At 42.1% G+C, this 13950-nt stretch overlaps 1 protein-coding gene across 1 annotated transcript; it reads left to right on the top strand.

Moving 5' to 3' along the window:
- The first annotated feature begins 80 nt into the window (after nucleotides 1–80).
- On the top strand, nucleotides 81–2742 carry LOC122548644 (trace amine-associated receptor 4-like). The gene is made up of 2 exons (XM_043687479.1): nucleotides 81–134; nucleotides 1540–2742. Exon 2 carries the CDS (start codon nucleotides 1553–1555, stop codon nucleotides 2594–2596), a length of 1044 nt encoding a protein of 347 aa, XP_043543414.1. The 5' UTR covers nucleotides 81–134; nucleotides 1540–1552; the 3' UTR covers nucleotides 2597–2742.
- Nucleotides 2743–13950: the final 11208 nt, after the last annotated feature.

The raw sequence follows: 13950 nt of genomic DNA, 5'->3' as shown, positions 1-13950 counted from the left end.
GAAATTAGGAACACATTTAAGCAAGTGTGCAATCTGATTTATGGTCCAAATTTTAAGTTCCTTTTCAAGAAATAATCCATCTTAGATTCCAGAAAGCTCAGAGAGTTTCAGCTCATTGAAACAGACATTGAACGGTACGTGGTCGTGATGATATTAATGTTACTTCACAATTAATAGTTAAAATCTCTGAAAAATATTCTACAGATGTATAAATTTGATCGGAAGAATGACAGGTGATCTTATTGAAACATACAAGAACCTTCAGGGACTTGACAAAGTAGATGCTGAGAGTGGGAGAGTCTAGGGCCAAAGGTCATAACCTCATAATAAGGGGTCATACATTTAAAACAGCGATGAGGAATTTATTCTCTCAGAGTGAAGTGATTTTGTGGAATCCTCTACTGCAGGGACTGTTGAGACTGGGTGTTAACTGTATTTAAAGCTGAGATAGATTTTTAATGAGCCAGGAAACTAAGGGCTACAGGGAGAAGATAGCAAAGTGGAGTTGCTGGTTAGCAAATTGTCCATGATCTCAATGAATAACAGAGCAGACTTGGGCTGAATAGTCTACTTCTGCTCCCACACCACTGTTTAGCCAGTGTGCCAAAACTTGCTGCATATTAATCATAGAACACACCCTTAAAACCAGGCAATCTCTTCACTGAGGCATTGTAAACAAGTGTCACATTGGCTGTACTTTTCTACGTCAGTAAACTCAGTACTTCAATTTCTACATAAACGTGTGGGAGTGTCTCAGATTGTCTCAGAGGCTGTTTCTGCAGAATTATAAAATTCAGAATCTGCAAAATGAAGATTTAGATATCTCATTCTATGTTGGACTAACATCAGAAATCAGTTTCCAGATTCTAGCAACATTCATCAAAGATGTGATATATCTACGGTAAAGAATATGACATTTAAACTTATAATATTTATTGTACATTAATTATAATTGAATTTTAATATTTGGAAATCATTTTAAGTATTTCTAATGCTTTACATTGAAACATTACCAAGCTTTACATGATTGCTTCCTGATAAAAAATGATCAATTGGTGTTTTAAACATGAGGTAAAATAAATTGGATTATTCAGACCAAATGTATTTGGAGCAAGAAGTCTTCAGCGTTCAGACAGATTGAATACAGGACTACTAAATAGATGGTAAATGCATTATATATTGTTCTCTAAGTTAAAAATCATAAAGATTAAGACCTATCTGTTCTAATATGCTGGAGTCAAAGCTCTTCCAAGGATATAAATAATGAGTTCTCAATGGACTCAACATTAACATCTGTGTTGTACTGTAAGTGCACACTTAATTGTAAATCAAAGTTTTGCCAGTTTTATTCAATGATAATCACAAAGCTATTGGCAAATGTCATTGAGACAATTTTCCTGTTATGTTCATCAGGTTGACACAATGATGTTATAGGACATTGAAACTTGTTTTCCCAAATAATCAATAGATTAAGAAGAACATTGCCTCTAAAATTACTTTCAGCAAATATTTTATGAACTGTCAATCTGTGTTTTTTAGGATGTTCTGAGGAATGGAGCAGAAAATGAACTCATCGTATCCAGTGATGACAGAGCATCTAGAACTGTGCTTCGACTTTAGTAACACATCTTGTCCAAAAATGGCAAGGTCCACAACAAACCGAGCAATACTTTATGTTTGTTCCTTAAGTTTGATTTTAATCACTGTTCTTGGTAATTTATTTGTGATTATTTCAATCTCCCATTTCAAACAACTCCATACTCCTACTTATTACCTTGTTCTTTCTTTAGCTGTGACCGACCTTCTGCTGGGATTGGTTGTTTTACCAAACTCCATGATTTATTCTATTGAAACATGTTGGTATATAGGGAATATTTTTTGTGACATTCATATAAGTTTATCTGTGACACTGACAATAGCGTCAGTCTATCATTTGGGCTTTATTGCAGTTGTTCGTTACTTTGCGGTGTGTGATCCTTTGCACTACACTACAAAAATCACAGTACCTGTAATCATCACAATTATTATATTTATTTGGGTGTTTTCTATTATTTATGGATTTGGTTTAGTTTGTTCAAAAATAATTAGGAAGGGAATAGAGGATTATATTAGGACAGTTTCGTGTCATGGTAGCTGTGTACTTGTATTTAATAAGCTGTGGGGGCATTTGAACCCATTCATTGGATTTCTTTGCCCCACTGTAATCATTTTTGGTATTTACATTAAAATCTTTATTATAGCAAGAAGGCACGCTCGAGTCATTAGAAACATGTCAAGGAAAGCCCAGTCTAAAGAGGAAAATAATAACCCAGTCAAGGAACACAAGGCTGCCATGAAACTGGGCATAGTAATAGGAGTCTATATAATCTGCTGGTTACCTTATTGTATGACAATTGCTGTTGATCCACATATTAATTACAGCACATCGAGAGTTTTATTCTCTGCTACTTTGTGGTTAGGTTTTATTAATTCCGCTTTTAACCCTATTCTTTATGCTTTCTTTTATCCGTGGTTTCGCAAAGCTCTAAAACTTATCCTTTCCTGCAAAATACTTAACTCTGACTCTTCAACAATAAACTTATTCCCAGAAAATTAGAATGGACCATAAGCATGTGAACAATTCAGAAGTTGACAGTCAAGTAATCAGTCAGTTTTCTTCAAAACTTTATATATGGCTTCTTGAAGGCTTCAGGAGTTTACATGTTCACACCCTGTCTGTGTGGGTTTCCTTTGAGTGCTCCGGTATCATCCCGCTGTCCAAAGATGTGCAGGCTAGTGGATTAGCCATAGTAAATGCTGAGCTATAGGGACTGGGTAGGGAGCTGGGTCTGGATGGGATGCTTTTTGGATGCTCTCTCTGCACTGTAGGGAATCTATGATGCGAGAATATATGATGTATAACTAGATGAGTATTGTCAAATTTAATTGTTTATTCAAAATATATTGGAAATTAAATTAGCTGAAACTAGAATAAAACTTTCGTATATTAGGATATCCAGATAGAATACTTTTGATATAGTTGTATTGTTGCTGTATCACTGCTGTATTGTATTCAACATATTTTATCAAGATAGTTATAAGATAAAGCCTTCTGTGAAAACAACATGTTTTCACGCATTGTTTTAATCTTTTCCTGATGAATAAAGGTATAGAATACCTCATTGACAAAGTCAATACTTCCTGTACTCCAGGGACATGCCAAGAAGTGAGAATTCTGTAAAATGGTGAGGCAAGCAGAGGCCAGCTTGTCCATTGTCCCCTTACCACCAAAGCATCTCACAAGTAATGAAGAAAGTGGAGGATGGTTCTCTTGCTCAGAGACTGCAGCCCCACTCAATCATCAGCCACCGTGGGACCTCCCCAAAACCCACCCCTGAGCCTTGCCACATATTCACTATCCCCCTGACCTCAAACTCTCTGAGGCTAAATGGTCTGTCCTCAGGAAAGGGCTCATGTTCGTGATCCTCCGTCCCCACCTCAATGAATTCCAGATCCGCCATGACGTGGAGCTCTTCTTCTGCTGCCTCTGCCTCTGCGCCTTCTTCTTCGACAAAACTTCCCTCTAAGGAACCTTTCTCCCGCCTTCTACTTTCCTCCTCCATTTGGTCACCGCAACCCCCCCCCCCCCCCCCCCAGCCATCCTTGTATCCACCCTAGACTTCTTCATTGCAGACTTCCGATGTGACATCAGTCACCTCAATTTCTCTATCACCCCCCTCACCCACTCCAACCTCACCCCAGCTGAATGTGCAGCACTCCATTTGCTCCGCAACAATTCCATCAAACCCACCATCAAACCCACTAACAAAAGCGGGGCAGTGGTGGTCTCATGAATGGACTTCTATATCGCAGAGGCCGAATGCTAACTTGCCGATATCGCACCCTACCTCCCCGTTGCCCACAACCACACTGCGACCCATCAGGCCAAAAATCATTTGCACTCTCCATGCCCTCATTGACTCCAGTGACCTCCCCTCCACTGCTTCCAAACTCATAGTCCCCCAGCCCCACATTGTCCCGTTCTACATGCTCCCCAAGATCCACAAGCCCAACCCCTGACCCATCATCTTGGCGTGCTCCTGCCCCACCAAACTCATCTTGTCTTACCTTGACTTCATCCTCTCCCACTTAGTTCAGGCACTTCTCACCTATATCCATGAAACCAACCACACCCTCTGTCTCTTCAGTAACTTCCAGTTCCCTGGCCCCTAGCACTTTATCTTCACCAAGGATGTGCAGTCCTTATACACATCCTTAACCCACAAGGATGGCCTCCAGGCCCTCCGCCTCTTCCTCTCCAACAGACCCATCCAGTCCCCACGACCAATACCCACCTCTGCCTCGCCAACCTGGTCCTCACCCTCAATAATCTTTCCTTTAACTCCTCCCATTTCCTCCAAATCCAGGAGCCATGGGCATGTGCACCTGGATGGGCCCTAGCTATGCCTGCCTCTTTGTCGGCTATGCTGAACAGTCCCTCTTCCTACCTACAAAGTCACTGTGTCCCAACTCTTCTGCTGTTACATCAATGACTGCATTGGTGCAGTGTCCTACACCCAGGTGAACTGGAGCAGTTTACTGACTTTGCCCACAACTTCCATCCCACACTCAAATTCACTTGGTACATGTGAGACACCTCCCTCCCTTTCTTGATCTCTCCATTTTTATCTCTGGTGACAATTAGATGTTTACGACAAATCCACAGACTCCCATAAGTACCTAGACTACACCTCCTCCCATCCAGTATCCTGCAAGAACTCCATCCCATTCTCCCAATTCCTCTGCCTCTGCTGCATCTGGTCGGTTGAGGAAACATTTCACTCACAAGCATTCCAGATGTCTACCAATTTTGAATAACGTGCTCTTCCTCCCTCTGCCATCCAGTCATCCCTCTGCTGGCACCACTTCCATTCCCTGTTCCACTGCTCTAATGCTCCCCGACACAATAAAGACAGAGTCCATCCTGCATCCTTAAACACTTCCGCCAACTCCAACTAGACCCCTGAACCAAGAACATCTTCCCCTCTCCACCCCTCTCTGCCTTCAACAAGGACCATTCACTTTGACAGTCCTTGGTTTGCGCCACTCTCTCCACCAATGCACCCCGCCCTCTGAACCCCCAAGATCCTTCCCTAGCAACTGGAAAAGAAACAAACCACGCCGACATTTCCCCCCCCCCCACCCCTCACTTTCATCCAGGGCCTCAAACAGTCCTTCCAGGTGAGACAAAGGTTTACCTACATCTCTTCCAACCTAATTTGCTGCACCAGGTGCTCCCAATGTAGTCTTCTCTACAGCAGGGAGACCGAATGTAAACTTGGGGAATGGGTCGCTGTGCCCCAGTCACCACCTATTTTAATTCCCCTTCACACCCCCTTTCCGAAATGGCCATCTTTGGCCTTCTCCATTTCCACAATGAACCACACCACAAATTGGAGGAACAACATCTTCTGTCTGGGCAGCCTACAGTCCAGAAGACTTAATATTGAATGTTCCAATTTCAAATAACCTCTCATCTGATCGCCCGACTCCCTTCCCAGCCCCTTCCCCTCCTCCTGCTCCTTCCTGCCACCAACTAGATTCATTTTTCCCATTGACCAGCCAGGTTGTACCCTCTGCCTGTCTTCACCTATCCCCACTTCACCACTCTGCCCCCGTGGTGTTGCTGAAACTGAAGAGCTGTTGACTATTTAATTGTACAGCGGCACTTGGAGGTGAGTTGCTATCCCCTTAAGAGGAAAAGTGACTTGATGGTAGCAAATTGCTTTTGAAAGTTACAGTCAAACCTAGATCTACTAATCCAGATTTTAACTAGCTGCTGCATGATAAAATATTTTCCTCATGTCATTATTGCTGCTTCTGACAAAACAATTGATGTTGTCTGATTCTTAACTCTTCCACCAACAGGAACAATTCTTCCCTATCTGCTTTGTTTAGACTCCTCATTATAACAGCGGTAGAACTCACCTCACAGACTTTGTTAACAATAACAATCCTAGATTCTCCAATCCTTATAAACTTTATGATCTGTGAGTATTCTCATAAACCTTCTTTGCACCTTTTTGGAAATCTTCACATACTTCTGAAAGCACAGCGTTCAGGTTGGAGTGCAATATTGCACTTGAAGTAAAACCAGTGTTTATAAATATACATCAAAATGTTCCTGCTTTTGAATACTTGGGTTAACTTTTGGGAAATTGGCTAAGTGTTATTTAAGTCAAATTTCTTGAAGAAATTCTCTCCATGAAGCCGAGTGAGTTTTTCATGTGATTGTTCCAAACTCACCTTATAAATTTCACACCATGTTTTGTGGTAACCTACTCATCTGATGCTGGGTCAATTCTCCCCTTTGCTGTCGCCAGAAGTAATTGCTGCAAATAGGATCTCTCTGGATCGCACGTGTTGACATCATCTTTGAGACCAGGCATGCATTTGGTCAAGTTGAGGTAGGAGGCTGGGATTGCTCTTCGCCATGAACATAATGGGACAGTATCAACAAACCAATGCAATAGGTAGCACAGCTGACAATTCCATTCGACGTTCTCTCCAATTTCTCTGCTGTGTAGAGCTCCAATATCCTTGTGCAGCAGCATCTGGAGAAACTGGACGTGAATGTGTTGGTACAGTATCGGAATGCTGAGCGACTGCACAAACCCACACAGTGACTGCAGTTTAGAGAAAACATTGCTTCCTTGCACACACAACTATACCTTCCTATACCCATTGATGCTTACGCAACATACCACACAGCTTAACTGTCCTTAGCCACATCCTATCATACAACCCTCTCTATGTCACTGCTAATCTTTTTCGAATGGCCAGTGTAGGCTAGCATCCTATTATTGTTCAACGTGGAACTGTCACATATGGGAAAGCTGTCAAAGCAGTCACTTCTATTCACTAACACCAAAAGCTAATATAAATCAAACAATCACAAGCTGCATTTGTCTTTCAGAATGGAAGTGGATTGCTTGCCTTTCAAGCACTGACAATTTAACAGTTAATGAATAATAACTGTACCCAGCTCTCATCTACTGGAAGTGGGTGTCAATTAAGCCTTGTCTGACTTATAATGCCCTGTGTTGACTCTGCTGTATTCTATCATGAAGAAGCTGATTTTCATCCTGCTCAATGTTCTCATCATTCTCTGAAAACTGCTCTCAGACTCCAGCTCATCAACTTCCATGACATCACCTCTTTCCTGTTCCAGATGTGCAGAGCACAGCAGACTAGATTATGCGGCACAATCTGTCCGCACTGTTCTGTAAGGCCACCCCCATGTTTGATCCAAACAGTGGAACTGCATCTTCAGCAAGTCTGTTGTCTGGTCCACAATATCCCTGATTCAATAATGAGCTGTATTGTATCTTTGCTCCTCTTCATTTGGTGGTTGCATCAACAATGGTCACAGGGGCTGACCCTTGTTCTCCATTAACCATTCTTGCAAGTCATTTGGACCTGCAAGCACAGTAGAAACCTTGCAAGTTATCAAGAATATAGGGATCATAACAGTTTCCATGGTACTGGGTTCAAATGCTAAGGATGTGATGTCATTGTGATGGTGATTGTCAAGAAAATCTGCTGCATCTGATGTCCTCCAATGTATTATCGTATACCCCCATGTGTCAAATCCCACCCCCTCTTCACTGACCATTTCCCCTCTGCATCTCAGGTTACTGCCTCAAATCCCAAGTGTTAAAATTCTTCATTTCCACACCCATACTGTTGGGTAAACTAATATGGCAAGGGGATGGGAACCAATGCAGGAGGTCGGAGTGAAATGGGGAAAAGTGAATGTGGAAGGCTGACGAATCAAAGTCAAAAATCAAAAAAGGGCCATATTTCATCATAATTCTAAAAGGGCAGTAAATATTAAAAAAGAAACAAGCCTGAAGACTCCGTGTCTCAATGCAAGGAGCATTTGAAAGAAGGTGGATGAATTAATCACACAGATAGTTATTAATGGATATGATGCAATTTGATCACGAAGACTTGACTTTAGGGTGACCAAGGATGGGAACTCAACATCCAGAAAAATAGACAGAAAGGAAAGGGAGATGAGGTAGTGTTTCTGGTTAAAGAAAAGATTAACACAATGGTAAGGAAGGGTAATGGCCTGGGCGATGTGGAATTTGTATGAATGGAGCATCAAAGATAAAAAAAATGAGTGGGAGTTGTGTACAGACCACCAAACAGTAGTTGTAAGGTTGGAGATGGAATCAAATAGGAAATTAGAGATGCATGCTCTAGGGTACAGCAGTTATTGTGGGTGACTTCAATCTGAATATTGATTTGACTAACTAAACTGGTAGGAATGCGATGGAGGAGGCTTTCTTGGAATGCATGAGGGATGGCTTCTTAGACCAATATGTTGAAGAACAAACTAGACAGCAGGTCATTCAAGACTCATTATTGTGCAATGAGAAAGGATTAATTAGCAACACAAACTTTGATAGTATGAGGCATGCATTGCTAGGATAAGCTGGTCAATGATACTGAAGGGGTTGACAGTGAAGAGGCAATGGCAGACATTTAAACAATTGAAGAACACATGGGTGAACTTGAACAATTGTACAAACCTATCTGGTGTAAATTAAAATGGGGAAGATGGCTCAACTATGACGAACAAGGGAAATCAATTAAAGTGTTAAAGCCAAAAAGGAGGTATATAAATTGGCTAGAACAAGCAACAAACCTGGGGACTGGGAGAAATGTAAAATTCAGCAGATAAGCACAAAGGATTTAATTCAAAAGGGGAAGATAGAATACAAGAGTACGTACGTGGAAAACATAGAAAAACTGACTGCAAAGGCTTCTAAAGACATGTGGAGGTAAAAAGATGAGTGAAGACAAATATAGATCCCTTACATTTAGAATCAGGTGAAATCATAATGGACAACAAAAAGATCACAGACCAGTTGAACAAATACTTTGGATCTGTCTTCACTAAGGTGGTAATCATGATTTGTAGGAGCCGGTATTAGACAAAGTTAAAAATCACATAACACCGGGTTATATGTCCAATGGGTTTAATTGAAAGTACTAGCTTTCAGAGTGCAGCTCCTTCATCAGATAGTTGTGGAGCAGGACCATAAGACACAGAATTTATAGCAAAAGGTTACAGTGTCATGTGGCTGAAATATATTAAACAAACTGAGATTGTCTTTCATCTTTTAGAATTTACATATTAATGAACCAAGGCTAGCATTCTAAAAGATGAAAGACAATCTCAGTTTGTTTAATACATTTTAGCCGCATGATACTGTAACCTTTTGCTATAAATTCTGTGTCTTATGGTCCTGCTCCACAATCATCTGATGAAGAGGCAGTGCTCCGAAAGCTAGTGCTTCCAAATAAACTTTTGGACTATATCCTGGGTGTTGTGTGATATTTAACTTCACTAATGAGTACGTAGATAATCTTCCGGATATGCAAGGGGACAGAGGATCAAGCATGAAGGAGGAACTGAAGGAAATCTTTATTAGTCATGCAATGGTTTTGGGAAAATTAGAATCATAGAGTCATAGAGATGTACAGCATGGAAACAGACCCTTCGGTCCAACCCGTCCATGCCGACCAGATATCCCAACCCAATCTAGCCCCACCTGCCAGCACCCGGCCCATATCCCTCCAAACCCTTCCTATTCATATCTCACAAGCTTGATTGAGTTTTTTGAAGAAGTAACAAAGAAGATTGATAAGGGCAGAGTGGTAGATGTGATCTATATGGACTTCAGTAAGGCGTTCGACAAGGTTCCCCATGGGAGACTGATTAGCAAGGTTACATCTCATGGAATACAGGGAGAACTAACCATTTGGATACAGAACTGGCTCAAAGATAGAAGATAGAGGGTGGTGGAGGAGGGTTGTTTTTCAGACTGGAGGCCTGTGACCAGTGGAGTGCCACAAGGATCGGTGCTGGGCCATCTACTTTTTGTCATTTACACATCTTCTTTGATACTTCCCATCTCACATTACATGCATGCCTCTCTGTATTAGACATTTCAATTCTGGAATAAAGATTCTCACTGTCAAGCCTATCCAAACAACTAATTTTTGTAGTTGAGAGTGCAGTGCTGGAAAAGCACAGCAGATCGGGCAGCAGACTTCTCTCAAGTCTCCTCTTAGCCTCCAGCACTCCACAGAAAACAATCCAAGTGTTTCAAGCATCTCCTGAGCGCTCATATCCTCTAATCCAGGCAGCATCCCGGTAAACCTCTACTGCACCCACTCTAAAGCCAAATGCAGCACCAACTGTGACCTAACCGAGATCTTATGAAGCTGCAACATACATCCTGAGTCTTGTGTCAATTCTCTAACCAATAAAAGCAAGCATACTATATGTCTTCTTATCACCCTACCTACCTGCAGGGCCACTTTCAGGGAGCTTTGGACTTGAACCCCAAGATCCCTCTGTACATTAGTGTACTCAGTGTCCTGGCATTAACTGCATACTTTTCATTAACATTTGATCTCCCAAAGTGCAGCACCACACAATTACCTGGATTAAACTCCACCTGCCATTTCTCTGCCTACATTTTCTACTGATCTATATTCCGCTGTATTATTTGACAATCTTCTACACTATCCACAATTCCACCAATCTTTTTGTTATCTGAAAACTTACGAACTCGCCCAACTACATTTTCATACAAGTCACTCATATGTATCACAAACAGTGGAGACTGATGGGATTAAAACCCAATAAGTCTCCAGAGCCCAATGCTCTGTATCCCAGAGTTTTAAAGAAGTGGCCCTAGAAGCAGTTGATGCATTGCTGTTCTGTAGACTCTGGAACAGTTCTAATGGATTGCAGGATAGCTAATATAACCCTACCATTTAAAAAAAGGAAGGAGAGAGAAAATAGGGAATTATAGGCCAGTTCGCCTGACATTGGTGGTGGGGAAAATGTTGGAATTGATTATTAAGGATGTAATAACTGGGCATTTGGAAAGCAATGACAGGATTGGTCCAACTCAGCATGGATTCACTAAGGGGGAATATTGCTTGACAAATCTTCTGGATTTCTTTTGAGGATGTGACCAATAGAGTGGATAAGGGTGAATCAGTAGATATTGTATACTTGGACTTTCAAAAGGCTTTTGACAAGGTTCCACATAAGAGATTAGTCAGCAAAATTAAAGTTCATGGTATCAGAGGTAATGCAATGACATGGATAGAGATCTGGTTGGCAGCCAGGAAGCAGAGAGTGAAATAAAAGGATCCTTTTTAAAGTGGCTGGCAGTGATGAGTGGATACTGCAGGGTTCAGTGATGGAACTCCAGCTGTTCATAATATATATTAAGGATTTGGACGAAAGAATTAGATGTAATAACTCCAAATTTGCAGACAACACTAAGCTGGGTGGCAGTGTGTGCTGTGAGGAGTATGCTAAGAAGCTCCATGGTGGCTTGGACAGGCTGGCTGAGCAGACAAATACTTGGCAAAAGGAATATAATGTGGATAAGTGTGAGGTTACCTACTTTGGTTGCAAAAACAGGAAGGCTATTTATTATCTGAATGGTGGCAGTTTAGGAAAAGGCAACAAGACTTGGAAGTCATGGTGGAACAGTCACTAACGGTTGACATGCAGGTGCAGTAGGTGGTGAGGAAAGCTAATGGCATGCTGGCCTTCAAAGCCAGAGGATTTGAGTATAGGAATAAAGATTTCTTGCTGCAGTTATACAGAGCCTTGGTGAGGCCACACCTTGAGTATTGTGTGCAGTTTTTGGTCTCCTAGTTTGAGGAAAAGCATTCTTGTTGTTGAGGGAGTCCAGCGAAGTTTCACAAGTTTGATTCCTGGGATGGCAGGACTCTCAAATGAAGAAAGACGGGATCGACTGGGCTTGTACTCACGGACATTTATAAAAAATGAAGGGTGATCTCAGATAGACATGTAAAATGTAGATTGGGCTAGTCAGGCCAGATGCAGGAAGAATGTTCCCAATGTTGGGGACATCCAGAACTAGGGGTCACAGTCTAAGAATAAGGAGTAAGCCATCCAGGACCGAGATGAGGAAGAATGTCTTCATTTAAAGAGTTGGGAACCTACAGAATTCTCTACCACAAAGAGCTGTTGGGGCCAGTTCATTAGATATATCCCTGGACATGGCCCTTGTGGCTAAAGGGATCAAGGAGTATGGAGAGAAAGCAGCAATGGGAATACATGATCAGCCTTGATTATGTTGAATAGTGGTGCAGACTCGAGGGGCCGAATGGCCTACTTCTGCACCTATTTTCCATGTTCCTATCATAGTAAACCCTGATACCATCCCACTTTGACTTTCATTCCACTGACCCCTGGACTGAATGCACATCCCTTCCCCCACCAATCAACTTAAACAGATAGCCCTGATTGATGACTGATCAGATCCCTGGCCAATCTCTGTACAGCACCCTGATCAATGATATATGAATCCCCTGACAGCTTGTTCTAGACCTGCAAAACTGACCATGGCCCAGTCCCAGACTGTAATGATGCCTGACCCCGACTGCCCCAAGCAGGTGATTGACTGTGTCCAAGCCTTTTGACTGTGAGCAGACATTAGCATTGTACAAGGACTCCCTGATGAATGGCAGTTCTCCTTGACTTACCTAAGGGCAGCTTCCCTTCGCCTTTAAAATTTGTCCATTTGTTGCTCCACATGCAGTGTGTTTGGCACATAGGCTGCTGCACATACTGTAGGTTTGAGATTGACTTTCCACCATGCTATCCAGTAATATGTCCTCTTCTTTGATTGAAGACTGCTGACAAACATGACAAACTGCTTGGCTTTGTTTTTACACTGAACAGCATGATAAGACAGCAATATTGTGGGCCTTTAAGGATCTGGCTGAGGGAGTAAGGAAAGGAAGGACAAGGTAGGTTTGCAGTGAGCATTGAAATCAGCACAACGTGAGTGAGCTGTAAGAGCATGACCAATCAATCCTGTGATTCATGAGCTGGGTGTGTGTCCCTGTGCACAATGTGTCCTTTCAGCACTATTTCAATGAAAGATTCTGAAGTGTAGCACTGAAGAGCACTATAAGTGGATTGGAGATTGGAATAGAATAGAATAGCAACTTATTGTCACTTGTACCTTTTAAAAAAAAAGTGACGTGTTTAAGTTGCCCTATTTTGGCAACTTTTTAATAACAAATTATATATTTTAAGAGAAAGAAAAAATTAAGACTAAGTCCATCTTAGTTCAATTCAAAGCTCCAGGGCTCCTGAGATTGAGAAAACCTGACAGCGAAGCTGCCGCAAGGAATCCCAGGCAGGGCCGGGCTCACCATGCCCCGCCGAGGATGCTGCAGAAGCCATCGTAAGAAATCTCAGGCCATTGGAATCTGGACCCAGACCCATCTTGATGCCGAAGCTGCTACCGAAGAAGCCCAAAGCATCATAGGACATGGCTGCAGAGTGTCATAATGTTGCGGGGGGATAGTACAAGCTGGCTGCCAATGTCCATTTATGTTGGAAGTGTGTGCTAACAGCCCATAGACAATAGACAATAGACAATAGGTGCAGGAGTAGGCCATTCTGCCCTTCGAGCCAGCACCACCATTCGTTATGATCATGGCTGATCATCCTCAATCAGTATCCTGTTCCTGCCTTATCCCCATAACCCTTGATTCCACTATCCTTAAGAGCTCTATCCAACTCTTTCTTGAAAGTATCCAAAGACTTGTCCTCCACAGCCTTCTGGGCCAGAGCATTCCACACACCCACCACTCTCTGGGTGAAGAAGTTTCTCCTCAACTCTGTTCTAAATGGCCGACCCCTTATTTTTAAACTGTGTCCTCTGGTTCGGAACTCACCCATCAGTGGAAACATGCTTCCTGCCTCCAGAGTGTCCAATCCTTTAACAATCTTATACGTCTCAATCAGATCCCCTCTCAGTCTTCTAAACTCAAGGATATGCAAGCCCAGTCGCTCCAATCTTTCAACGTAAGATAGTCCCGCCATTC

This window comes from Chiloscyllium plagiosum, chromosome 3, assembly GCF_004010195.1.
Source record: "Chiloscyllium plagiosum isolate BGI_BamShark_2017 chromosome 3, ASM401019v2, whole genome shotgun sequence".
NCBI lineage: Eukaryota > Metazoa > Chordata > Chondrichthyes > Orectolobiformes > Hemiscylliidae > Chiloscyllium > Chiloscyllium plagiosum.
This window is presented reverse-complemented; position numbering and strand designations above follow the sequence as displayed.

Bases quoted from the DNA above. Each gene is read 5' to 3' on its own strand.
- LOC122548644 (XM_043687479.1), top strand. From the start codon at position 1,553: ATGGAGCAGAAAATGAACTCATCGTATCCAGTGATGACAGAGCATCTA.